We start from the raw sequence: 28,000 nt of genomic DNA, 5'->3' as shown, positions 1-28,000 counted from the left end.
ATTAACATATTCCTCTGGCCTCTGTACTTCTTGCAAGCTGACTGCTGCATCAGAGGCTTGATCACTCAGGTTCAAATCCTCTGGCAAGACTAAGGGAGTGTTTTATTCTTTCATTGGAAGGCACAAAATGGCTGATTTTCACTTTAAAAACCATTTTAGTAGCCATTAATTATCAGTGCCTAGATTCATTAATTCACTGTTAGTTGGGAAAAACCACTATAATTCTATCATTATAATTCAGAATAATTTTAAAAGATGCTTCCTTCATCTACTATATCACAAGGGGTAGCAAACATTTTCTATTTTAAATTCTGTGGGCTTTATGGTCTGTTGCAACTATTCAACCCTGTGGTTGTAGTATAAAAGCAGCCATAGACAATACATAAATAAATGGGCATAGTTTGCTTCCAATAAAACTTCACTTACAAAAACAAGTACTGGGCTTCCCTGGTGGCGCAGTGGTTGAGAATCTGCCTGCCAATGCAGGGGACATGGGTTCGAGCCCTGGTCTGGATCTCACATGCCGCGGAGCAACTGGGCCCGTGAGCCACAACTACTGAGCCTGCGCGTCTGGAGCTTGTGCTCCACAACAAGAGAGGCCGCGATAGTGAGAGGCCCGCACACCGCGATGAAGAGTGGGTCCCACTTGCCACGACTAGAGAAAGCCCTCGCACAGAAACGAAGACCCAACACAGCCAAAAATAAATATAAATAAATAAAAATTTAAAAAAAAAAAAAAACAAGTACTAACTCCTATACTACTTTGATACCCAGTGGTACCATCCTTAAAGGAAAGACAGCATAAATGCTCAATTATTTTATTTCTCTGGTCTTCAAGACAATGAATTAGTATCTATTATCCTCCGAAAGGACCAATTAAGGGTTTACTAAAAAATGCCATCATGAAATCACAGATTCAAAACTGTCTGACAGACTTCAATTCACTGCAAATCCTTACTAAAGCTCCAATCCCAGTTTCCAACTACTCTTCACAAATTGGCCCAATTAGTACCTACTGGCTACTTTAAGGGTTTTCCCATTTTCAGGTCCATGATTTATTGGAACTGCACTTAATGCTGACAGGCCAAATTGCACACCATAGTCACAGACTTCTTTTAAAAAAGAGAGAAGAGACAAATATAGGATGGAATCGTTAAGGCTTCACAAAACAAGTAAATCTGAGATGAACCTGGAACAATTTAAAGGACACAGCTGAGGAGGAATGAAAAAATGTATTCCAGCATTGTAAAAGTATTAAGTCATGATGAGCATAGTTCTGGTGGGGTTTTTTAATCAGATCTCAGTAGAAGAGGAAAAGAACTAGACTCTTTCCTGATGGGAACAGAAGAAACAGGTTGGAGAGCAGTAGAGAAGGGCTGGGCAGGCCCAGGGACCAGAAGCTGCCTAAAGGCCAAGCTGATGACATCAGCCCTGGATAATGCATAGTAGGGAGAGAAGCTATAAATGCTCTCACAGAGGAGTCACATGATCAGAGTCACACTTTAGACAGGAGAGTCTGTGCAAGAGTTGGGGGTGGGAGGTTGAGAGAAAGGAAGCAGAAAGATCAGCTGGAAGTATGTCAGGCACAAGGGGATAAAGCAGTATCACTGGGACAATAAGGCAGTTCTGGCAGGTCAGAGACAGGATGCTCAGAGAGGGGAGATTTAAATATTTCAAGTTCAATAGAAGAGGGGTAGGATTAACAAAAAGAAGAAAAGGAAGAATGTAGGTATCTATGTATCTTTAAGTAGAAGCTTTCTAAAGACTGGCAATTATTAATGCTAGGTGACTGGGTTCATGGGAATTCATTGCACTATTCTCTCCACTTCTGAGAACACTAAAAATTTCCCTAATGATAAGATTTTTTAAATTCTAAGAAGTGTAGGTATAGACTTTCCTCATGGTCCCTTATTCTATTTGGGGGCCTATTAAGCCCTTTTCTCATAGTATAACCAACATTTCATAAATACCCACTGGAAAATATTTAATGCCTCATGAAAAAAAGTGTAACAGGCAATGAAATATCATTTAAATTATTACCTTGACTTTTGTCTATATTATCTCCTTTTGTTTCCTCTTCTTTAATGGGGGAACTTATTCTGGGGGCCCTGCTTTGCCCCTGGACCATTTCTGCTAGCAATTCTTCTTGAGAAGTTCGAGTTCTGGGGGCAACTGGAAGTGTCTGTTTCTGTGAGACTTTTATATAAAAAGCAAAAAAGATGGAAATCCAAATGAAGTAATATTTCAAAACTCAACAGTGAATATCATATTAAATATAAATGCCTCCTTGAGTTTAGAATATATGAGGAGTTAGAAACAGTTCATAGACACCTCATTTTTCCTTATAATATTCTATGACTTAGTTACCCATACTTATGTAAACAACATTTATACATTTTAAACTACATGCCATAAATGCACTGCAGCACACATGTATTCATTTTTAACCAAATGCAGTCTGGGTTCTGCTTCATGGTTCTATAACAATTTCAAACTGTCATCTAGATAACCTAGGTGAAGAAAGAATTTCAATGCTCTCTCTCAAAAAACTTGGAATTATGCAAACTCTCCAATTACAAAAGCAGGAAATTAAGGTCACAGTGGTAAGTCTAAATTTCTCATCATTGTAAACACTCAATATTGCTGACAGACCAAAAAAGATAATGTAAACAGATGAGTTGTTATGTCAAGTGTTGGCCTTTGCCTGATAATCCTTACCCTATAAGCCAAAAGCTGTTTATGTTCAGGGTTAAATTAGGGATGAGGAGAAGCAAGGGGACAGATGACTATCAGGCTCAAAGTTGCTAGCTTACAGTTTATTTCACTTTAGAAAGGGGTCACATAAAGAGATGCAAAGGAGAATAGAAAAGCAGAACAATGCGAAAAGAACAGTCATCAAATCCATAGCAAAAATAAAATTTAAAAATTTAGAGTGGGTAATCATCACAGCTTATTAACAGAAAATTTTACGTATTGGCTATAGCACGTGGGGCACAGAGTAATGGGTTCTACTGAGAGGACAGAAACCAAGCTTTTCATATACTAGACAAATTTTTCTAATTTCAGCCTCTTAATATTTTCCAATTTTGCTCCCTTTTAAATAACATAAATTCATATCTAATGTTGACTCTAATGCTATAAATATGAAAGTCTCATATTTATCAAAACTCCCTTTAAGATTTCCATTATATATTTCACATACATTAGAAAGAGGGAGTAAAAGGCATTACAGTTGCTCAAAGAACTAAGTTCCACTGACAGTTGGGAAAGCTTCTCAAACTAGTCAAATCTCCTTTTAATCATTCTCTGAACCTCACCTTGGTCCTGACATCTGGCAGGCATCTTTATTTTATCACAACTTGAGGAGCAATCATCTATAGCTTACTCAAGACTTATAGAAATCTCTTACTTAATGTCAACATAATACATTTAAATTACCTGCAGAGTAGTTAGTTGTTTTTGTTACGGATTCTTGAGCTTCAGATATAGCCTTCAAAATTAGATTCTTGTTAGCTTGTTTGGAAGGTGGAAGTGAAGGTCTAAAAAAGTTAAGAAAGGTATTCTGATTAAATTTTACATTTGAGTTCTTTACATGCTAGCCATCCATTATACCTTTACTACAGCCTTCTCTTAGGTTTGGAACAGACTAGCTGTAGTTTTTAGGAAATGACAACTGGGTGAGAACCTTGTAACTTTTTAAAATAATGAATTTGGATCAACCTTCCTCCCACCCATATTACAGTTTTTAATATTCTTTGCAATCTTCTCCAATTTTAGGCAACTTTTCTTTCATTAATGTGTTTCTCAAAAACCAATGGAAAAGTCTTACATGGTATTAAATTTATATTTTCATGATACCCTCTTCAAGGAACCCAGAAGACAACACCAGGCGATGAAAGATTAATGTACAGACATGTTCAGGTACCTCCGTTCAGGTTTCGCTGGCACTGACACACTGCTGGAGATGCTTCCTGTACGGGACCCACAATCATCATCTTCCTCCTCCTCTTCTCCATCATGACTGAATTTTTTTACTTTAACAACTGAACTTACCACAGGCAACTTTCTCTTCCGAAAGTTTTCTTCCTGCAATCAGATAAATTTCCACTTACCTAGTCTCAGAAAATAAAATTCTACTACAGAATACTTTCTTCTTTTCAAGAAAAAGCCAAGCACATTAAGAATTCATGGGCTATTTCCCTGGTTTCTTATAAAAATACAAGTAATATCTCCAATAGCCAACCTTTAGCTAAAACAAAAACCAGTGCTTTACATTCATTTATAAACAGCAGCATGTAGCACTGTTGAGGAAACCAATAAAATGGAGTTACTCAATTGTTTACTAGCAGTTGCTGTGAAGGATCTAATATTGACCTAAAATCCTCGCAAAATTATAAGGTAAGGTTAAAGCTATCTCAAATGTTAGCATCCAGGAAAGTAAACAAGATGTAAAGTATCCGTAGAGGATATTGTGGAGAGGAAAATCTGACTGATGTATTATGTTGAGCAGCACAGAAATCAGTTTAAAACAAACTTGCAGTATGTGTTTAGTTATTCCATGTACAATTTAGTATTAAGAACTGACAATTTTCAGCCTCATGAGTCAGAATTTAAAAGTATATACAAACCTCAATGCTCATCTTTTCTGAGCTGTTTCTGAAGAAGGGACTATAAGTCTCTTCTAAGCTGTTAAGCACTTCTGGTTCACACAAACGTCCTGTTTCATATATCCGGCTAGTCTGAATATCAAGTTGCTTGGCAGCATGAATACTGTTTTGCTGCTGTTGAAACTGCAACCTGTTTAAATGAGCACCACTGTCTGCATTTCGACTTGCAGGTGGTCGATAAATTTCAATAGAAGGGTGAGAAGAACCATACGTAAGTGTCACTGTAGGTTTTTTCTGAGATAAGGGATTCTCCTGCACAAAATTGAGGTCTTCATCGATGAGATCATCTGGTTCTGGCTTAATATCAATCACATCTTCAGAGGGTGCTGGCTCCCTCAAAGGTTTCACTGTTGACATCAGTCGGGTTGCAGCTCCATCATCGTAAGTCTGTCTGTTAAAAAATGAAAACAAAACCAAAAAGGGTGTGTTACCAATTTAGAGCAGTATCTTCAACTCTTCAAAGGATATTTAGATACATCTTAATGAAAAAGTATGGATAATCCCTTTGTGTAGTCCATTAAAAACTACTTTGAAATTGCATTTTTTTAAACTTTGATTTACATTTTATATAAAAGGTAATCATACTTTGGTCTTATCCTTCATTATTTTATTCCAAAAAACTGCTCATGACCACCTCATTTCCAAAAATTTCTGAAAACAGCAATTTAAAGACATATTAACTAATGTAAATGTCAAATACACACACCCACCTGCCCACAGGTCTACACAAGACTCTTACCTGACATTAGTGGCTTTCTGCTCCTGTGAACTTGTAGAAACCCTAGATTCTCTTTTTTCAGGTCTAGTGCTAGAAACTGCAAGAGGTGGCACTGCAGCTTCATGCCTTCGCTCATCTCCTCGACTGAAACTGCTCTTGTTTGAAGGTACATTACTATCAAAGATGTTGGTATCGGAAGACTTTAGACTAGAGGGGTCTAGAAAGAAAAACACATGGTCTCTTGAAGCTATTTTTATTACTTTGAACCTTCCCCTTCTTCACCACCAATTTTAAAGCAATAAATACGTGTTCTCCCACAACATTTTTAATGGATGAATATTATTCCATACATAGTGATATAATAATATACCTAATTTACTATTACTGGACTTTTAATTTTAAATTATAAAACACTGACATATCCTTGAAGCTAAATCATTGCACACATCCACAATTATTTCCTTAGAATAAATTGTATACTTTCCCTTCCCTTGTTCAAATCATCTTCGAATTATATTAAGTTTATTGCTTTTAAATTCATAAATATGTGGGCGTCCTTAAAAACTTCAAATGAACTACCATTTTCAAATTTATGGGTTTTTTCCCCAAAGCAGTATAAATGACTTCAGAAAAATGATCACATGCTATAGTAAATTCCAAAAAAACCCAGACATCATCTTTATGAACCTTACCAGTTGTTACAGAACGAAGTTTATCTAATACACCATGAAGCCTAAAAGAAAAAACAAACCAAAAAAGTTAAAGCTTCTGTTAATCAAGAAACACTGGATTTCAACTGTCCCTCTAAATTTGATGACATTTTAGATCTAGTCTTCAGATAAACACTGATAGATGGTACTGAATGGAATTTAATGGATAAACAGTATTAAAATTAAGTTTTACATTTTTTTAAAAAAGGCTGTACATGAATATTGTAGAATAATCGAAAATCTTATTTTTTCATCACTATTTTCAACATCTAGCATCTGTAAAAATAAGGGCAAGGATTATCATCTGACCACACAGCGCTGATCCACAAAAAATATCATTCTGTTTCAAAAGAACTAAAGATTCAAGGTAGATAAAAGGAGATAAAATACCATAAACGTAATGTAACATTATTAAAATTGTTTTAAGCACAGTTTAAATTTATTTTTTATCTACATAGATGGTTTCTGGAAGAACTTAATCCTGAGAGGTGAAAAAACTTTAAAAATAATCTCAAAATATACTATATAACTTCACTATAATTACTGTTTTCAAAACTAATGCTATAAACAAGCCACAACCTTAATTATAATATAACCTATTTTAGTAGTTATGTACAAGGCAAAATTGTCTTACAATCCTTCCAGGAGGCCAGGCATCCTAAAAACACCAGAAATATCTCATTATAATAATGTTTCACCCAGAACCCAGGCACATGCCACTACCCCCTAGGACACAGTTATTGCAGGGCTCCAAAGAATCAGAAGAGTTTGTTTGTGGCGGGTGTAAATGAACACTTAAGAAAGCAAAGTGTCAAAACAGAGACACCATCACTTTCATCAGTACATGGTAAAGAATTAAATTTATGGCAAGATGAAAGAGTTGAATTAATGTGATTTTAAATTCAAATTCAGTTGGCAGTCTGCTTATGTAAGAAATTTGTCTAAAGCACTCCCTCAAGTTATCTGAGAAAGGATCTACTAGATCAATGTCCCATATTACGTTACTGGGACTCAAAGTGATCCAAATGTTGAACCAAAAGTCTAGTCATAAAAAATGTACGTGAAACAAAACAAGTACCTGGACTGCTGAAGGATTAATAAAAAAAAAAAAAAAAGGCAGTACTCTTGATAATGGTAATTTCCCCAGTCAAAAGCACCATGATCTCTCTTCTTTTGGTAAACTCTGGGGACAAACCATAATAAGTGGGTTAGGTCACCCACACTGTAGGAGTGTATGTACCAAAACATTTAAGGGACAACCACTGCACTCAATGTTCTTCAAAAATGTGTAATATAAACCCAGAGAATTCTGTGTGGAATTTCAAGACAGCTTCACCAGAGTTATAAAGGATACAGTTGCCCACTGGGGCCAAAATGCCTTTAAGACAAACTTTGGTTTAAAGGCAAGTTAACCAGTTTCATATCCCTCCTTATTGCCTATCTGGTCTCCCAGTCTCTCGCCATTCAAATTAAGCAGGCCACTCTGCTCATGTAACTTTTGCTCCATCTGTCAACTTGGGCTGCAACTGGTGGCTCCCAGTGAGGACCTTTACATGATCCTTCCTGCTCTATTCTCAGCCACATCATTACCCTCCCCCAGCTCTCATTCTACCTCAAACCTGGTACCAGAACCTGGCCTGCCTTCATAAATTAAATCTCATGCTTTTAGTCAGTATTCTCAACCAAAGGAATATGTGGTTTGAAAAAGGACACTGAAAATTAAAATACTGATTTATATTTGAACACAAGGTTGCCTATTTCAAAATTCCAAACTTCAAAAAGCTCCGAACTAAAAAAATGATTTGAAATTTTGTCAAAAAACCTTGCCTCTTAAGTTAGCTGACTGAAGAAAGCAATTCAGGAAGTCAACCCAGTCCAAAAAACATCTATAACTGGTTTTGGTGGAGGGAAAGGAATGATAACATGCTGAAGTTTACAAAAGAAACGTATTAACTACAGTCAACACATACTAAGGACTTGTTATGGGCCAGGCACAGCTGTGAGCACATTACATGTATTAGCTTATTTAATTTTCACAACCACCCTATAAAGGTGATTTACGATACCCATTTTGCAAATGGAGAAACCAAGGAAAGAGGTAGATCCAGGATTCAACCTTGGCAGTCTGGCTCCAGAGGCTGTGCTCTCAACGTTCACAACCTGCCTCACAACACTGAATCTGACTCCCCTGTCAAGAACCTCTTTTCAGACAGAACACCTACTCTTGACTTGAGCCAAACTTTGGTCTGAGGGGTAAATATTCAGAAACATACCATACGGTGAATCGAATTGTGTTGTTCCCTAGAAACAGGGACAGGTCCTCTGTCATTTGGTCCTGACTTTTCTTGTTGGCCACCATCACCATAATGTAATCAGGAAGTTCTTCATCTATTTAAAAGGAAAAGTATATAAAAACTTTTTATGCTTTCCTTAATAGTTTCTTCTACTTGAAGCTGATGTGCTTGAAAATACAGATGTAGCTCTAAGAATGTCAGCTCTAGTGGAATTATGCTGGACAAAAAGTATAGCTTTCTTTCTCTTTATTCCGTAAGTATTTCAATTACTAGAAGAACAGGAACTCGGAATAACTAATAAATATTTACACAACTAGATATTCTGAATTACAGTATCAAACTTGAGAGTGCATTCATTTCCTTTAAGCTTTTTTAATAATGCTCATTAACTTCAGAAAAGCTTCCAGAAAGCATACTGGACATTTCTCAAGAATAATACTGAGTTTTGTTCAGTTTTGTGCATGTTTGTTTCAAAATGACACTCATTTCTCAAGGAACACCTTTATCCTTGGTAAAGGCAGATTTTAATTAGGGTAACAAACTTGCAGCAACATCAAATAAACTAAAACCACCCCAAAATTATACATCATTTAAAAAATTTAATCTTAAGATTAGTTAAATGATTTCTACTCAACTCATTGTTTCATTCTTATACCCTCCTAACAGTGAATTATGAGGGTGAGGTCTAGGACCAAAAACAAACAAAAAAACCCCAAAACCACCACAATAAAAAGATAAGAAAGCAAAAGCTATTTATCAGGAATTTTGATCCCTACCAAAAAAAATTCCTTTAGATTCTTTTATACCTTAAATATTCACAACATTTCTATGTAGGCAGAAAGGTTCATTTCAGAACTACTATCAGACATTTGTTTCAAGAAGAAATATCAAAAATCCAGTTCCAGAAAAGCACAAATACACTAAAGCCCTATCTACAAATGGAAACAGAGAAATCAGAATACTTGCTAGAAGCATGCAATTCAATGTGAGGAGATAAAACAACAAGTAACTGGTCATTTGTTATTTTCTTTGTAAAGTATCAAAAGGCTCCCACTGCTTTCTGGCAACTTTAGTAAATAAGCCTCATAGCTTATTTACACAAAGTGTCCCTACCATAGGCTGCCGTTGGTAACCCAGGAAAGGAAAACAAAGTTGGGGTGCTTTGGCATTCTTGACAGTTTTTCTCCCTCATAATGTCAGTAATGAAAACAAATAGGCTGTGCTTTCTGACACTATATATTAGTTTGCATTTTATAAAATTTTATGTAAATGAGATCAGCAGTTGCTCTGGTACAGGGTGGGGACAAGGATAGACGGTAAGGAAGGATACAAAAGAGCCCCAGGAAAACCCAAAAGGAAACTTTTGGAAGTGATGGATATGTTCATTAGCTTGATTATGGTGTAGATATATCAAGACACAGCAAACTATAAACAGGTGGAGTTTAATGTATAACAATTATATTTCAACAAGGCTGTTAGAAATTCATAACATCGTTCTCTCAGTAGACACAAAATGAGAAATAAGAATCTAATGAAAACTTAACGTGTTCCTGGGACTTCCTCGGCAGTCCAGTGGTTAGGACTCGGCGCTTCAATCCCTGGTTGGGAACTAAGATCCCGCAAGCCTTGTGGCATGGCCAAAAAATAAATAAAATAAAGTGTTCATGATACATTCCTACAGAATTCTAATAGCATTCTCAAGTTCATCTGAAATCTATGTACTGAAAAACAGTAAAATGTTGACGGTTCCTGCAAGTTCATACTTCCTAAAATGTGAATTTAAGATTGCTCTGAATTATAACTGCCATCTCACTAAAGTACTCCATTTTAAACAAACACACAAATGAAACCGTATCAACTCTTAACAAACAGTTGCTCATCTCTGTATCCCACTCAATGCCTGGAAAATAGATATTCAAATATGTACTAAAGGATTGTTTCCATAAAGAGGTTTCCAGTACTCCAGCACAAAGAAAGGGATTAGAAAGTCACCCTTTCCAGAAGGACCATGATACATATACATTCAAATAATTAGGGAGCTAACTGTAAACAAATAATGTATATTTCAAATAGTCTAATGGTGATCCCTGTTTACCCACTTAATCAACATTTATGAAAAAATCTGGTGCTCTGCTAGGCCACTGGGACACAACCAATATGAAGTCTCTGCCCTCAAGAAACTTCCAGTCAAGAAGCAGAGGCAAACAAGTTGAGAAGCTGTGCTAATATGTTAACAGCTGGGACAGGTGAGTTCAAGAGGAGCATACAGGAGTGACTATCCTTCTGTTGGCTCACCAAGTTTCTATTATGAAGCAACCATAATAGAAACATCAAGGACCCAGAAGACCTGAGTTCTTGGGTCTTAAATCCGCTGCTGACCAGCTGGATTTAGCCCTCCCAAGACTCCATTTCTTTATTTGTAAAAAATTACCTACCATCCCCACTCCAGCATTGTGTTCAGGTACAAACAGAACTCTATGAAAATATTTTGAAAACTATAAAATACATGATATCTTTACTACAATTACACTTCACACTGGACTACGTCAAGCTTGTAACCAGGTTTTTAATATTAATAGGCTCAAAATTCTTCATTTGAGGTTTCTGATAAATGATAGGAATCATCAGATTGAATTTAGACCCAATTAATATGTGTTTATGTTTTCATGTGCTAGAATTAAGAAAGTTCTCACTGTAGGTTCTCTGTGGATTTCTTTTTGACCCAAAACAAGTTCTTGGCACAAAGCTGGCATCCATTAAATGTTGAATGAATAAAAGAATAAACAATCCTGGTTCAGCTTCATCTTTAACCTGTGAGCCTCAATTTTCTTATCTGTTAAAGTCTTACAACAATCCTGACAACAAATACTTAGTATGTGGCAAACTATCATCTGGTCTCAGGCCCCCTTTACACTATTGAAAATTACTGATGATCCCAAACAGCTTTTATTCATGTGCGTGTATCTACTGATATTTACCATACTAGAAACTGCAACTCAGAATTTTTAGATTTCTTAATTCATTTAAAATAATACACCTATCCCATAAACAATAAACATGTTTTATGTTGTTCTAAAAAAAGAATGTGAAGAAAATCTGGTCTCACACAGGTATGCAACTGGAAAAGGGGTATTTTAATATCCTTTTCAGATAATGTGGATATTCTTCTGTGATACTACACCAAAACTCAACGAGTGGTAGTTTCTTGAAGGTAAGCAGCAATACTGAAACTAAAAACTGTATCAATGACCTTTTTGTACTCTGTTACATGAAAATCCATTGATCCATCCTGCACTCTTAATGGATCTTTCTTATCCCTGTACAATTTAAAAACATTCATGCATTGGTCATTTGAAAAAATACTGGTTCACTGAGCTATACAAACCACTGGCATACGGATACATTTCATTATACAATATAGAAGAACCATTTGCTAATATCACCACGCTGTCAAATTTATGGAGGAAGACACAAATTTTCCAAAATTCTGATTTTCATTTGAAAGCTCAACTTTGTCATTGGCAACAAACTCTACCAGTTCTTTACCTTTGCTCACTTTCAAGAAAATGTCTGCCAAAAACCCAAATTATGTAACTAGCCCATTAGTCTTTCTTAGAAGTTAAAAATGATGTTCCAAAGGGTAAAAGGGGGGAGGGGATGGACAAATTAGGAGTATGTGATTAACAGATACAAATTACCATAATAAAATAGATATGCAACAAGGACTTACTGTATAGCAAAAAGAACTGTATTCAATACTTTGTAATAGCTTATAACGGAAAATAATCTGAAAAAAGTATATATATATATATATATATATATAAAGCTGAATCACTTTGCTGTACACTTAAAACTAACACAATATTGTAAATCAACTAAACTTTCAAAAATAATTCCAAAAAAAACAAAAGAAAAAAAAAATTCCATGAAAAAGATGGCTAGGTCAGTTCTCAACTCAATCACACAAATTCTTTGCCTTAAGACAACCCATCACGCTTCAGTATGGCAGAAGTACTATATGAGTACTTCCTATTTCCTAACACCACATATTAAAAAGATGTAGTCAGGGCCAGGGTTTAAAAAAATATTTTACTTCATCACTTACATTCATAAATGAAACCGGCCTCTTTTTTTTTTTTCTTTGTAATTGCAAGTGGAAGTGTGATGAAGAATATGATAATTTCTTGTAAAGTTTGGTGTGAGATACTGACTCAGGCTAAGGTACCAGCAGTTTTACTCACAACTTTTGCACAGTCCCAATGTCAGCACGGTGAAAATGGCAAACACCCTGTCCGTATTAATATGAAAATAGTTTTGACTTCAGAGACCCCTGAGGTCTCCCACACCTGGAGAACCACTATCATAAGTGGTAGCTATTATTTTTATAGGAGGAACCAGTTTTGGAGCCAAACAGACGCAGGTCTCAATCCATAAAACCCTGCTCAAGCCAAGCACCCAAAGCCTGTTTCCCTGCTTGTACAACTGGGGATATTACCACTTACCTTCCAGTGCTCTCCTGGGGATTATCGGGACCTAATGCATATACGACAATAATTAAGTACAGTGCCTGGCCCAAAGTAAACACTCAAATTATAATTTATAAAAGAATAAAAAAAAAAGACACATTACCATCGGGAGGTAAGAAAAAAGGGGCAGAAAAAATAAAGAGATCTGAAAATAAAACTCACTTAACCACGAGAGAAGCAAATGCCAGACAGCATCATTCATATGCAAAATAATTCTGAAAAATGAAGATCAAAAGGAAAGGAAAGAAAATAGGAAAAACAATAAAAATCAGACAAATATTAAGGAAAATATGACAGAGCCTCAACAGAGGAAGCTAAACAATTTCAAAACACCCTATTAGAAGGGGATTTGGAAAAAATAACAAAGGTTGCATATAAAGCTTTCAATGGAAAGATAGTACGGAAAAGAAGTAACCAGGGAGTATCAGATTTGAAGGTAAAAGGACGTCTCTCCAAAGTCAAAGGCATCACAGGAAAAAATGCATTCCTAAAATTAAATTCGCTGCAAACTCTTAAAGTCTATTAGGCTAACAACAGAAGACTTACCAACGTAAGCTCCCAGTTCTTGCAATTTCCCCTTAATGGCACTCTGAGGGAAGAAAAAGACCATCGTGCGCGTGAGAAAGGCGGCCCTGGGAAAACAGACCGACTGCAGCGCAGAGGCAACTTCCCGAGCGCGCACACCTCCTGCCGCCCCGGCGCCAGAGTGGGGGTGGGGAGACGCCTCGGGCCCCCCAGCCCCACCCCGGAACCCCTCCTCCGCGGCGCCCCCTGCGGCGCCCCCTGCAGCTCCCCGCGCGGCTCTCGCCGGGACCCCAACGCCTCCCTCCGATTCCCAGGGGTTCCTTCTTCAGCCGCGAGCCCGCCCTCGGAGGCCACGGCTGCGCCCAGGCCCGAGGCGGCCTGGCTGAGAAGGCGCTGCTCGCCGACCCCGCGGCCAGTCAAGAGCGCCGGCGACGAGCAGGCCGCGGCGTCCAGGCAGGGCCCCACACCCCCCGTTACTCCTGACAACCGCGCGCCCGCCCGCCGAGGCCCGGCTTCCCGCCCCCGCCCGACGCGGGCCTCACCCGGATCTTGCGGCTGATCTCGGTGCCGATCTCCATGGCTCCGGGGCCGGCGGTGGGCTCAGCACCGCTAGGGGTTCCGCTCACTGGGAGCCGGAGTCCAGCTCCCAGCCCGCAGCCTCAACGCCTCCGCCACCGCCGCTCCCGGCCGCGCGCTCTGCGTGACCCGCCCCCACCGGCTCGAGCCAAGTCGAGCGCGCCTGCGCCTAAGCCTGCGCCTGCGCGCACTCGGGCCCGGGGAGCCTGCACTCTGGCGACCTCTGGTGGCCGCGAGGAGAACCGCGGTAAAACCTTAGAATCAAAGTAAGCGTAGAGAGAGGACTCCTCTCTCCCCATATCTGCTAGTTCCTGAAGTGGTCTCATTAGTTATTAATTGCTGCATGACAAATGACCGCACACATTTACCATCTTGTGGTTTCTATGGGTCTGGAATCTGAACACAACTTAGCTGGATTCTCCGCTCAGGGTCTCAAAAGGCTGCAGTTGAGGTGTCAGGAAGGCTGTGTTCTCGTCTGGAGGCTTCACTGGGGAAGAAGCCACCTTGAAGCTCATTTAGGTTGTAAGCGGAATTAATCTCCGTGCAGCTTTATGAGTGAGGGCCTCAGCTTTCTCCTGGCTGTTGTCTGGAGGCCACCCTCAGGTCACAGATATTGCCCACACTTCCTTGCCACGGGCTCCACCAACATGGCTGCTCACTAAATCAAGCCCGGGAAGAGAGGATCTCAGCTCAGGGAAGGCCCAGTCCTTCTTTTAAAGGCTTTCATTTGATTAAGCCAGGGCCTCCCAGGGCCTGACCCCCAAATCAACTGAGTTAGGGTCTTGATTGCAAAATCCTTCATCCGTGCATATTCATTAGCTACAAGCAAGTCACAGGTGCTGCCTGCACTCAAGGGGAGGGGATTACAAAGGGTGTAAACAGCAGCGGCAGAAATCTTGAGGCCACCTAAGGTCTGTCGGCCACACGGTCCTTCATCTCATAGAATCCTTTTTTTCTTCTGAATTACTGTAACATCTATGTGGGAGCTACTAGTATGACACAATATCCTTTCTGTAATGTTCATCTCATTTGCGTGTATGTGTGTGTGCACGTGTGCGTTTGTTCTCTCTAACAAAGTTATAAACTCCTTGTAGGTCTGTTTTTCTCCAGAATTTCTTTCGGGACGCTAGACACATAGTAAGCACTTATTAAATATTTGAAGGATAAAATAAATTAATGACCTAAATTACAAAAGCATTCCTCATGGATAAATCCAATGATCATGCACTCATTAAACATTGATGAGAGGCAGCAGAGCAGAGTGACTGAGAACAGGGATCCTGGAGCCAGACTGTCTGGGTTTGAATCCCAGCTCTGCTACCCCCTCTGAGACCTTAGGCAAGTTGCTTATCCCCTCTGCCTTAGTTTCCTCATCTGTGACATAAGTATGATACCAGTTTGTCTTTCATGGAGTTATTATGAGGATGAGGTAAGTTCATAGTTGGGAAGTATTTTGAACTGTGCTTGGCTCATTGCAGTACTATGGTTGTTGATTAAAAATTAAATGCCTACCCTGAGTCAGATGCTGTGCTAGGAGCCAGAACACAAAGATGAGACTGAGTCCCTGCATTCACAACACTCACAATCCAAAAGACAGGCACCTTATTTCTATCTCTTCACCCACCATTTCAGAACTAAGAATGCAAACACATGTTTTGCCATTACTGCATACAAAATCCTTAGTCAATATTTAGATAATAGTGAAAGAGCATTTTATGAAAAATAGAGACTGTTTTCATTAAAATGTATTCAGAATAGGGAAAACTTTTTTTTTAAATGTATTCAAGAAAGAGTCAACTTTCAAGACAATCCATTTAAAACTGCAGAAGGAGACTTGCAGGCTGCTTAAGAACTTGCATATTTAGATCTCAGGAGTGTGTCTGGATCACAGAGGGGATAACCCCACTAAACCGATGGTGTTCAGTGGTCTGACACTGTTACAGGTGCTTCCCTGTAAGATGCATCTTCATAAACCACATTGCATCCAGAGGAAGATGATCATAATGATACCTGAAAGAAACCATTAAAGGGACTAATGGTATTCAACTTGAAAAAGACTAAGCAGGACAACGAGAATTATTTTCCAGCATGGAAGGGCTCTCCAGTTCAGGAGGAATGACATATTTTGCTCTAGCAGACAGAATGAGGACTAGATTTCAATGAATCCCAGTTGAGGGCTCTGGGCTGTTTTTCAAAGAGAGAAGATTACTAAAAAGAGCATTGGTTTTGAAGTCAAAGAGGTCTGAGTACTAACCCCAATTGCATGGAGTCCCTTGTCTTCTAACACCGGCCCCCTAGCATCTCCAGCCTCCTCTCAGGGCAGCCTTCCAACTGGGTGCTGCACATCATTTGCAAGTGTCGGGGGAGAGGAGGGCAGAAGAGAGGTGTTTGGGGGTGTCCTTCAGCCTGGAATGCTTTTTTCTTTTTTTCTTTGAATGCCTAATGAACTTTTTATTTGTCCTTCCAGACTCAGCCAGAAGCTGATCACAGTGATAAACTGAAATCACCACTCCACTTAGAATATCTACACATTAAGTATGTTTGCCTACTAGAATTATATATTCACCTGTTCCTCACATGCTGAGTCTTGGAGAACAGGGCCATACATCTTATTTATCTTTCTCTTTGCAGCATTTGGCTTCCAAGAAATGCGGTTTGAATAGACAAGTTTTTTCATTAGTGAATATCTCATGGCATGTCTACCCTTGGATCAAAAGCCCTTAAGTGTTGGGAATTCCAGTCACAACAATTGCTTTTGCTACTGAAGCTGACATGCTTTTCTTCGTTTTCTTGTCCATTGAACAAATATATTGCCAGCATCATCATGGTAATTTATATAGTGAGAGATAGTGGGTACTCACCAAGCTATCAAAGCAGATTAATTTCTTAACCCCTAAGAAAGTATCAGTCAGTGTACCACCAAAACCACAATTTCTTTCCCTTTTATTGAACATCTTTTTACTGTAGAAATTTTAAAATTTTTACTTTGTTTTAAAAAGAATTACCTTCACAGGAAGAAGAATGTATATCACTTCTGGGTAGCAAGAGGATGTAAAGATACAGATATGTAATCGCTTATTCATCTACAGACTATCTCTAGACGGATACATAGGATTATGGTAACACCAGTTACCCCCCAGGAGGAGAGCAGGCAAGGTAAGAAGGAGACTTTTCACTTGCACCATTTTGTATCTTTTGGGGTTGAACCATATAAATTATTTCACTTCCTTCCATACAAACAGAAGCCAATAATAATTTCATGCCGAACACTTTGAAGGCTTTGTTCAAGTGGCTTGTCATGGGGCTGTTACTATCAAATTAACATGGTTGCAGGAAAATAGAGCTTAAGGACTTGGTCAGCAAGTGGCACTTGTGGACTGTGAGGGAGGAAGTGCAGCTCAGTGTATAACATCGCTTGGGTTTTACAATCATTTTCTATTTTTAAAAATCTTTTATTTTCTTCCCGATTCAATTAACAAGTTTTTATTTAGTGCCTACCCTCTGCCCAGTAGTGTCCTAGGAATTCTAGGAGATATAAAAGAAGCCTACATGAAACAGTTTTTAACCTTCTTGCCAAGTGTGGGGATCACTGTGGAATGGGGTGGCTAGCAAGTTGTCTTGGAAACAGAGCCTTGAATTGAGGCTTGGAGAGCAACGGAAGGCTTAGACAAAGGGAAGGGGGGCAGGAGGTGCTCTGGGCCAGGAGAAACGGTTTGATGGGGGCAGGAGGGGAGAAGAGAGGAGTAAGGATGGTCATAAGAGGCTGAGGCCGATTTAGAAAGGCCCTAAAGGTCAGGCAGAACAGCTTAGCCTTAGGGTTCCATTGGGAGTGATAAACCCCAAGGAGAGGTAAGCCTGGTATTCACATGGAAAGAAGAGAGAGCAGAAACCAGAGGCATGGAGACCGCCCTTGTTGCAATAAGCCAGATGTAAAATGATGAGGGATGAAGGTTTGGATTAGAATGGCGGGGGAGGGGGCATTCAGGAACAAAGAGGAAAGAAAGCATTCATGAGACATTTCAAAGGAGGAAGTGGAAGGTCTTGATGATAGGCTGGAGATGGAGAAGACTCACACATAATTTCAGTTTTTCTATTTTGGGAGACCAGAGAGCCACTCATTTTCTCTTTTCTTTCTTCGCACACGAATTGACCCCCTCATGGTGTCCAGTTGAAATTCAATTAATAAGCAGAATTGATTGATTTTCTTCTATACAGAAACACATGTAATCCTATTTGCCTTGAGCTCCATTACCCAAGCTGAGTCCTGCCTGGGGTTTGTTCTCCCATAGCACTCCTACTTCCAGGATGGCGCTTTCCACTTAGGCCTTGTTTGTCATGTGTATGTGCAGTGTGTAGGTTTATTACCCACTAGACTAGAAGTCCTTTGTGAGCAGGGACCATGAGTAAGTACTCAATAAGTGTCTGTTAACTGTTGAAGAAAATGAGATCTAAATGAAATGTAACGTAAGAAAGCTTTCCAGAAACAAACATATTTTAAAAAAAATCATTTAAATAAAATTTACATAATAAAAATTTCTCTGCTCCAATCACTCAAACCATATGCCAAGTAAAGGCGAAACACCCTATTGTGATGGTGTTAGGGCCACACAGTTTTATTCCTTGGCTTAAGTGTTGCCATGCAGTAATAAAAATAATAATGCAGTGTAATAATACCATGTAATAATAAAAATTGCTAATAGGGCTTAGAATGAAACATTTCACACAAGTGACTGGATAGTGATTATTATTATTATTATTATTTTACAGGAGATGAGCAGGCACAGAAAGGTAAAGAAATTCGCACAAGGTGACCCAGCTAAGCAAGCGTTGGCGCTGAGATTTGAACCCAGACAATTTGACCCTGGGGTTCCCCATCTTTAAGAGCTCTACTTTGTACTGCATTAAGCATACAGCTCTTTTGAAGACCTACAGGTTATTTGAGGCATAACAACCTTTTTCAGGGGAAGGAGACTTTGCCACCCTGTACCAATCAGTGTTTTTCCTTTTTTTATGGGCTATATCCTTAGACGTAAGCATGGGAGGAAGAAATAGAATGTTTGAACTGTTTTCAGAAATGTATAAGAGTAAACGAACAACTCCAGCAATAATAGAATTTTACAGAACACCTAAGAACAACACGGGAATAAAACCCTTTTACATGGCACCGAAATAATATCCCCCTCCTCTCATTTTTATTAAAAGCCTTGCTTTATTTGGAAACTCTTAAAATAAGTGGTCATAGGATTAAAAAAAGCCGCGGCGCGCCCCCTCCCCGGCGGCCGGGCGCAGCTGTCCGCGCCTCCCCCGCCCGCATTCCAACTCTCTGAGGTCACGGGCAGCCACCGCCTCCCCGGATCCGCCCGCCCGGCCCAGGGGGAGGGACGCCCGGCCCCGGCCGCTTCGCTGCTCCGGCCGCGCGTCTGGTGCCCGTCCGCCCGCCTTCCTGCTGCCCCGGCCCCCGCCCGGTTTCTTTGTGCGGCGCTGCCGGCCGGCCTGTCCCACCTCCGGGCCTCTCCCCTCGCCGCGGCCGCCGCGGGACCCTGCGCGGGGGAATGCTCTGCGGGTCGAGTTCGGGGAGACAGGAAGTGAGGCGTGCGAGCCCCATGAGCGCGCCGCGGCGCGGGCTGGCGTGCGGGCGCGGCTGCGGCGGCCGCGCGGCAGGGCCCCGGGAGGCGGGCCGCTGAACGGGGCGCGCGGCCCCGAGGATGCGGGAGCGGGAGCAGGTGAGGGCGCGGGGCCCCGGCCAGCGGGCGGCGGGCGGCGGGCGGCGGGCGGGCGGGCGCGGGGCCGAGCGCTGGCGTGTGTCCGCGAGCCGGGACCCCGGAGCGCATCGGCCGGCCCCGGAGTCCTGGAGGATGGGTCCCTGCTCCCAGACCTAAGGGAAGAGCGTAACAAAGAAAAAAGTCTTCCTTTTCCAGGTTCTCTCTGATCTACTTGAGTAATTTCCAAAGGGGTCTTGAACTTGTATTCTGAACTCCTCGGCTGATTGTAGCGGCTTAATTCTGGATCCGGGTTTTAGACGTTTTAGGCATATTTGTGCCTCTCAGAATATTAAGTGCGAGATTTGCTAGGTAACTTTGGCGAGAAGGCGAGTAGGGAAGGACTGTTTCGTGGTGATGACTTGTTTTGGTTTTGGAGTAAAGATTGTTTACTCTGGAAAAAAGAATTCTTGGGTCTGCAAATTCCGACTTGTGATTTCTGCAAATCCTGATTAGATTGGCCGCTCTTGGCATGCCCGTCTTAATTTTCTTTTTTGCTGAGAAAGCCTTATAATAATAGCGTATGCTCGCAGACACGTTCAAAACACTCCGTGTGCTCCAGGTGACAAGCGCTGTATGCCTAATGGTTGCTGACAGATTTTTTTTTTAAGTTTGGGATATGATAGAAATTTTACTCTGAAAGTAGTTGTCTGCTGTTCCTAGCACATTTTATTCTCGAGTTCTACGCATAAATGTTTTGTTCAGGAGAAACATGCGTTTGATTTAATGCTATAGATATGTATATTTTTCTAAAAATGTCATATACTCATTTAGTGATTGTTTTATTTTAAAGCATCATTAGCAAAATTACGTGTAGTGAGGACTTTAGCAACAAGGCGGGAAACTACAGGATTCAGAATTAAACTGTATTTGAGAAACTTCTGAAAGGTGATGTAAAAACATTAAAATGAATTAATAAATATCTCGGACTGCCTTTTGGAAACTTGAACAGAATTTAATATATCCTTGTTTTTTATTTCATAACAAAGTGATTTTGTAGAGAAACAAAATATCTCCTAGTATTTTCCTTCAAAAGCTAATTATGAATTTTGTTTACTTTAGTAGTTAGATAAATTAGAATTCCAGCTCCAACTACCTTTCAAGTTGTTTCATATTATTTTACACCCGAAACAGACATCCCCCCAAAACATCTTAAATTTCTACTCCTCTATTCAAACATTCCTAACTTTATGACATCATTTGGTAGCAAATACTGCACATAACTGAAAATTAAATGTGTCAATTGTTAATTTTATAAATTATTAAGCAGAACATTATTTTAACACGTCTTAAACAAAAAGCAAGCTATTCTTATGGATAGATCTTGGGGAAAAAATGCATCTGATACACACACACACCCCTCAGCTTTTTCAGTTACATTATAACATCTACCAAAATGAAAAAGAGAAAACATTGGCATTTCTTTATCCCTGATGCAGTAAAACATTTCAAACTCAGGGACAACTGAAAGTTTTACTGTTTGCTTCATCAGAGCTTAAGTTAATGATTAAGTTATATAGTGTAGTATCTACTGCCTTCAAGGCATAGTTTTTTTTTTTTTTTTTTAAAGGATTTTTTCTTATTTATTTATTTATTTATTTTTATTTTTGGCTGTGTTGGGTCTTCGGTTCGTGCGAGGGCTTTCTCCAGTTGCGGCAAGCGGGGGCCACTCTTCATCGCGGTGCGGGGACCGCTCTTCATCGCGGTGCGCGGGCCTTTCTCTATCGCGGCCCCTCCCGTCGCGGGGCACAGGCTCCAGACGCGCAGGCTCAGCAATTGTGGCTCACGGGCCCAGCTGCTCCGCGGCATGTGGGATCTTCCCAGACCAGGGCTCGAACCCGTGTCCCCTGCATTAGCAGGCGGATTCTCAACCACTGCCCCACCAGGGAAGCCCAAGGCATAGTTTTATATAGTGTAGTATCTACTGCTTTCAAGGCATAGTGAAGAGAATACCATATTTGAACACCCCCCAATGCAAATTTTCATCTTTCCCTCTGTACGACTTAATCTGTCCTCTTTCCAGTTACCATAATTTCCATGTAAAATTTAAATTCACCATCTCATCACTTGAAAGGGTATTTAGTATATATGATATGTATATATAATCTTTTAAAATTTATACAAACACTCATAACTTATCAGGCAATTTTCTAGTTGAAAGCTTATTATTTAAAGTTCTCGTTTCTTGATTTTTTTTTTCTTTCATTTTGCCTCAGCTATCTATTTGGTTTATACCCTGACATAGAAAAGAGCATTGAAAACTGCAGGTGGAGCCCATGTCTTTTCATAATATCTATTTTCTATTCCCCCCTTTAGTATGGTGCTTTTACCTTCCAAAGGTACACAACAAATGTTAATTAACACAGTTCTTTATGTAGTTCTAGTTTTCTTTTTTTCCTCTGGCCTTCTTCCTCTATTCCTGGTTTTTAACTTTTATTTTTCTTACTATCTGGAGATAACCAGAGCTCAAAAACAAAACAAAATCCAAACAACAAAAACAAACAGAAAATCGTGGTTGGGTCCTTATTAGAGATACAGCCATGTATGTAATTATAGCATGCTTGTAATCTCCTTAAGAGCAAGGACGGCTTATTAGGACTCGTCTTAGATTTCTCTAAAGGGCCACTACACTGCCTTGTACTCAGAGACGCAATACACTTTTGTGGAATGGAATTATAAAATGTTAAGTTTGGCAAAGCCTAGTGTAATAGCTAAACTATATACTCTAGCTCTGCCACCCCCCAGCCCTGAGTGCCCATCACCTCTGGGGCTGAGACGCAGTAGAAAAAGCGGAAAAGAGCAGAGGGCTGGGAATGAGGAATCTGGGATCGGTTCCCAACTCAGCCCGTCCTAGTGTGAGGCTGAGAAAGCCGCTTCTCCCGAGGCCTGGGTTCTGTGTCCGCCAGATGAGAGGGTTGGGGGCTGTCCTTGCCCCTCCGCGCGGTTCCCGGCCCAAGTTCAGGGTAACCAGCTGCGGCCGAGCCTTGCCAAACGATTCATCCTCGGGGGAAGCCTCTGTTCAGAAGATAACGGAGGGTGGGAACCGTCCCGGGATTCTGGAACTATCCGGGATTTTGTCGACTCGTTTAGGGGGAAAAAAATCCAGCCAATGTGAAAGTTCCAAGCTGCCGCTCAAGGCCAGTTTGCTTCCGCCCAGGAGGTACCACCAACGGGTGTTGTTTAGAAAAGTTTTAAGTCGCGTATTTTGGCGGGGGTCCTAAAGCTCCAAATCGGCATTCAAGTGGACCCCGCCCAAACCTCCCCCTCGCCTCTGGCGCTCTAGCCGGGTCCTTTAACTGTTCCCTCCGGCATCAGCGGGAGCTTGTACTCTCCTAGAGCATCCGTCCGGAAACGCGGCCGCAGGCGGAGGGTTCCGGGGCCTCTGAGGCTGTGGGTTGCTCGGGCAACGCCGCCTGCTTTTCCGTGGGGGGAGGACGAGGGAGGAGGCGGAGCTATCCCTTGTCCTCTTGGCCTCACGGGCGTGTTGAGCAGCGTCCTCCCCGCATTAACTCGGGAGGGCTTTTAAGGGCCTCGCCCCTCTCTTCCGGGCTGCGGCCCCGCTTAGGTGAAGGCTCACCGCCTCTTTAGGCGTCCCCATCCGGAGAGGGGCCGGGGCCAGGGCTACGCTTTTCACAACTTCCACGCGTCCGGTGGTAATCCGATAACAAGCATTTGTAGGGTCTTTTATAATTTGTTTATAAATAAATCGATTTGGTGACGTAAATATTTATAAACCAGAGAGTTCTACAAATGCTTGTTAAGTGTTCACCTCGTTTGAACCTCACAGCTGCCATGTGTTAACAGGGGATTATTCCATTCGGGTTCAGGGTTAATTTGCCTAATTGGGACTGAGACTTGAACGTAGCTCTTTTGGAGGTTTTTTGCAATTATCTCACTTAAGGACTAAAGAACCCTAATATTTGGAGTATCGGGGAGCCAAAAAGAGTTAACTATGAAAAAACAAAACTTTATCTAAAATAGAAAGAGGACCACTAATGCCAGCTACTAAATTTGGGGTTATAGTAGTGTCAGCCATTATCTCATTTAATCCTGAAGTTAGCCACACGTTGTCACCACTATCTGTGGGATTGAGTGAGGGGTGGAATCTGACCCAGGGCGTAACACAGCTCTGATGATAAACTTCCCCACTGCCTCCCAGATCCTGCTAATGCCTTATTTTTCCAGAAGAAAGGGAAAGCTTAGATACAGCTTTATTGATTTTTATTTTTGAAAACGAAGCCCAGAGTTGCTATTGCCTGTGTAACCGGTGTTCCTCTTTCCCCAGCACTGGCGTGGGTGCTCCCATCACCTGGTCTTTGGAGACTCAGTTGCTTTTTAATGGCGGCAGCAGCTGCTGGGTGAGCAGCCGGAGACTGTACAGTACTCCTCCCTTCAGGACAGGATCGCTTTCTCTCGCCATTACCACCACTGGATTGGTGGCGGTGCTTTTCCCTTTTCACCCCTCCAACTCTTGAAGGGAGAAGAAGATGCCACTGCCATTTGGATTGAAACTAAAACGCACCCGGCGCTACACGGTATCCAGCAAGAGCTGCCTGGTTGCCCGGATCCAGCTGCTCAACAATGAGTTTGTAGAGTTCACGCTGTCCGTGGAGAGCACTGGCCAGGAGAGCCTGGAGGCTGTGGCCCAGAGACTGGAGCTGCGGGAGGTAAGCCCCAGGAAAGGCTGCAGGCTTCTCTGGGCGGGCTTTGTTCCTTACTTCCCAGCTACTGTCGTGCACGCTGGCTGTGTCTTCTAAAAGTATGAGCCTGTAAGCCCTTCTCCCCACCAGGAAGGAATAATACAGAGCAAAGAGGTCTTTCCTTGGGTGTGCCCCGTAAGAGAATTACCAATGCCTGAGTTTTGAAAATGTTTATATGTTCCCCCAAAATGTTATCCAGAATGAGATAGGAATGCATTTTGGAATCTGAGTGAAGAAGCTGTCTTGGAAATGGATCCTTTCAGCCCCCAGCCATCCAGCTGACACTCAGCCAAGTCATTCCCAAATTCCTGACCCACAGAATTGTGAGCAAAATAAAATGGTTGTTTTAAGCCACGTTAAAAAAAAAAAAAAAAAAAAGGAATGCATTTTGGATTATCCAAGTAGTTCTGGTCTTCTGGTGTAATCCCACGTGGGTCGTCCTGATCTAGTACAGTTTACTGACTTCATTCATTCATTCAACATTCATTGATTGTTTTGCACAGGCCAAGCCAAAATTCAAGAGACGTATTGCCTCGGTTTGAATTCTGGTTTCTTCATCAATTAGTTGTTTAACATTACGTGAGTTATGTGACCTGTCTGAGCTCTGGTTCCTTCATCTGAACCATGGGATAGCAGTGGTGCCTGTGGTTGTGATTTAGTGTGCATGTAAAGCCATAGCTCTAATAACTATAGTCTGTTACAGTAATCATAGGGAAGTTTGCCCTGGAAAACCCCTAATCCAGTCTATAGGAAGTTGTGAAGTCCTCAAGTGTCCATATAGTGTCTTAAATTTAAAATGCTGTGTAAGGCCTGTGAAGAAAAGGGCTCTAATTAAACCCAGGTCCCTTCCAGTCTTTGGCTGCCTGGTTCTGGGGTAAGAGAAAGATGGAAAAACGGGTTATTTCACTTAAATGCCTATGTTGTAGTCTTGACTGGAAATCCTGCTAATGTTGTAGTTCATAAAAAGTCAGGAATAGATAAACTGTGCCCCTGGTGAACATCCAATCATTTGATCAGTCTTTATTAAAGACTTATTAAGTGCCAAGCTTATATGTACTAGGAGCTCACCCTACTGTTGATACCAGTAAGAAAGCAGGGGTGATGCATGCGATGATGGGGGAAGTAGAGGGTGCTATAGACAGCAGGGAGAGGCAGCAAAGGGAAGGCTTCCCAGGGTGAGTGATGTCTGAGCTGGGACCTGAAGATGGGGCAGGGTGGTCCTCTCAAGGACTGGAAAAGACTATGCCAGTAGCACAAGGCCCAAGACACAGGCAGAGGAACGGTTGTAGAGCAGGGGCCACCTAATGCGGGGTTCTTGTTAAAGGGTTTGGGCTTGTCCTGAAAGTAGTGGGGAAGTTAGTGAAGAGTTTTTAAATAGGCGTGTGGTGTGATTGTTTTTATGAAGCGTGAACCCTCTGGAGAATGACTAGAAAGGAGTAGAGTTGTGGTGCAGATGGTAGTCACTTGGGTTTGGATGGGGCTGGAGAGAAGTGAGTGGCATCTGGAGATATTCAGGACCTACCTATCAGGTAATGGGGAGGGACTAGCCGGGGTCCAGGTGGATCCTAAGGTTTCCAGTAAATGGTGGGGACTGTATAACTGAGGGAAGACACACAAAAGGAAGAGCAGGTTTGAGGGGAGCTGGGAGAGGTGTGTGGTGAGTTCAGTTTCAGACGTACTGAGTTTGAGGTGCCACCTGGGGACATTGAGCAGGCAGAGTATGTGCAGGTCTGGAGTACAGGTGAGAGATCCAGGCTGGAGGAAAGAGATTTGGGAATCCTCAGCCTAGGCCAGTTAACCTGGGAGAGGATATGAGAGAAGAAGATGTAGCATACCCCTTGGGGTTGAACAGAGGGAGAACCTTAGAAGGAAACTGAAATGGAGAGGCCCAAGGAGAAAGTAAACCAGGAGCGCCGACCTCAGTGACTGGTCCTGCTGACTTGCATTCATTCCATCTTTTTTGCTTCCTTCACCCATTTTTCCTTTTTTCCTATTTTGGTTTCTTTTTCCTATAATTTCTTCCTCATGCACCAGGTCTGCCTACAACCACTAGAGTCAACTGCTTGAGGAACTGTGGTTAATTTATTTTTGTACCCAAAGTACTAGACGTGGAACGGGCTTAATAAATACAGGTTGAACTGAACCCACAGGCATTGCTTTGCTTCTCTGTTAGTCAAGAAGCCCAGAGAAGTTGCCATCCCTTGTTTGAGGTTATCAGACTCAGGAACAAGCAACTTCATACAGCTATGGGTATATAATGAGACTGATTTTTAACAGAAGGGAAGAATGCTCTAAATGGGAACAGGTGTGGTCCCTAGAAAATATCTTGCCCCTGGACAGGCCTTCCCACTGTTGCCAGCATTTAAGGACAGTCATGGTTAGAAGAAGCTCTGCTCTGTAGCATGTAAACAGATGGCTTAGGCCCAGGCCTAATCTGGCCCAATGACTGTTTAGAAATCATCTGAGTCAGGGCAACACCTGTTCTTAGTTTGTGTCCATACATCACTTAGGAGATTCATACCAAGAGAGAGTGGTATGTTATCTTGCAATGTTCTCCCATCAAGAAAACTCAGAATTATCATAGCATGTAGATTTGGCTGATAAGCTTTGCTACTGCCCAAATTTAAGCTGGGGGGAAAAATCTTTACTTTGCTTGCTTCGTTGAATAACATTTCACTTCTATTATGACAATTATAAGGGCTATACGATAATACCATTATAATGCTGTACCTGGCAGCTTCAACTATATGGGTAATATTTTATTGCTTAAGCTGAATGTGTGGTTAAATGATGCTTGTCAGTCTTCATTGTTTTTTGACTGTGTGAGGTATTTGATAATACATTAAGGAACTAAAAACAAAAAGGTTAATATATTTGTATCCAATATAATTAACTTAGATTGTCAACTTTTTTCTAAACCCACCATATTTGAACTGTGGAAAGTGGCTTTTAAAAATGGGGGGAAAAAAATGATTGCTGCAGGGAAATATTGCTGGTCATTACAGCACCGTCCTCTCAGAGCTGTTGAAATTACTTGCATATCATTCATTGAGTTTCATAACACTTTTTCAAGAGAAGCTATGGGAGTCTTTACAGAATTTAAGGGGAATTAGAAAACTTTCTAATTTTGAAAGTATGTTAGAGAGGTTTGATGGAGGTGGTGAGAGAGGAGTGTATCAGCGGGGCACAACTACTCCCATGGGGCAGTGTGTCCTTGAAAGAATATCACAATCTAGAATGAGGTGGTCAGCCTTAAGAACCTGTTTCAGAGAGTAAGACCTGCGTTACCCCAGCTCATTGGGAATTTGTAAAACCAGGTTGCAAGTTCAGTAATTTACAATGAGATTTGGAACTACCAGGGGCCCCAAGAATGTGTGCCCTCTGGCCAGGCCATGATCTCCCTTTAGGCAGGCCATGTGGGAGCTGGAGCAAACCAGAAATTGCTTGGTGAGCATGGAATCAGAGAAGGGAAATTGCCCAGAAAACCTTCCATATCTTCCTAAGGGGAGTAGTACTGCCTCACGG

General features: G+C 41.2%; 2 protein-coding genes across 23 annotated transcripts in view; one reads left to right on the top strand and one right to left on the bottom strand.

Annotated features, from left to right (window-relative positions):
* The window catches only part of ZC3H14 (zinc finger CCCH-type containing 14), a 39,346-nt gene extending 25,188 nt beyond the window's left edge, over window positions 1-14,158 (bottom strand). For 8 of the 19 annotated variants that reach the window (XM_007188720.2, XM_007188721.2, XM_007188726.2 and 5 more), the window contains exons 1-10: window positions 13,983-14,158; window positions 13,462-13,504; window positions 9,934-10,014; window positions 8,369-8,483; window positions 6,078-6,118; window positions 5,407-5,602; window positions 4,629-5,058; window positions 3,926-4,086; window positions 3,439-3,539; window positions 2,041-2,196 (exon numbers count right to left, since the gene is read on the bottom strand). In XM_007188720.2, coding sequence (XP_007188782.1) covers window positions 2,041-2,196; window positions 3,439-3,539; window positions 3,926-4,086; window positions 4,629-5,058; window positions 5,407-5,602; window positions 6,078-6,118; window positions 8,369-8,483; window positions 9,934-10,014; window positions 13,462-13,504; window positions 13,983-14,018 — 1,360 coding nt within the window. In that variant the 5' untranslated portion in view covers window positions 14,019-14,158. The remainder of the gene's footprint in view (window positions 1-2,040; window positions 2,197-3,438; window positions 3,540-3,925; window positions 4,087-4,628; window positions 5,059-5,406; window positions 5,603-6,077; window positions 6,119-8,368; window positions 8,484-9,933; window positions 10,015-13,461; window positions 13,505-13,982) is intronic. The other 11 variants (XM_007188723.2, XM_007188724.2, XM_007188729.2 and 8 more) reach the window with 3 other exon arrangements.
* A 5,220-nt stretch (window positions 14,159-19,378) lies between these two features.
* The window catches only part of PTPN21 (protein tyrosine phosphatase non-receptor type 21), a 65,070-nt gene continuing 56,448 nt past the window's right edge, over window positions 19,379-28,000 (top strand). For 2 of the 4 annotated variants that reach the window (XM_057542395.1, XM_057542396.1), the window contains exons 1-2: window positions 19,379-19,739; window positions 24,061-24,442. In XM_057542395.1, the coding sequence (XP_057398378.1) occupies window positions 24,263-24,442 (180 nt within the window). In that variant the 5' untranslated portion in view covers window positions 19,379-19,739; window positions 24,061-24,262. The remainder of the gene's footprint in view (window positions 19,740-24,060; window positions 24,443-28,000) is intronic. The other 2 variants (XR_009007423.1, XM_057542394.1) reach the window with 1 other exon arrangement.

The sequence above is a fragment of the Balaenoptera acutorostrata genome, chromosome 3, assembly GCF_949987535.1.
Source record: "Balaenoptera acutorostrata chromosome 3, mBalAcu1.1, whole genome shotgun sequence".
Taxonomy (NCBI): Eukaryota; Metazoa; Chordata; class Mammalia; order Artiodactyla; family Balaenopteridae; genus Balaenoptera; species Balaenoptera acutorostrata.
This window is presented reverse-complemented; position numbering and strand designations above follow the sequence as displayed.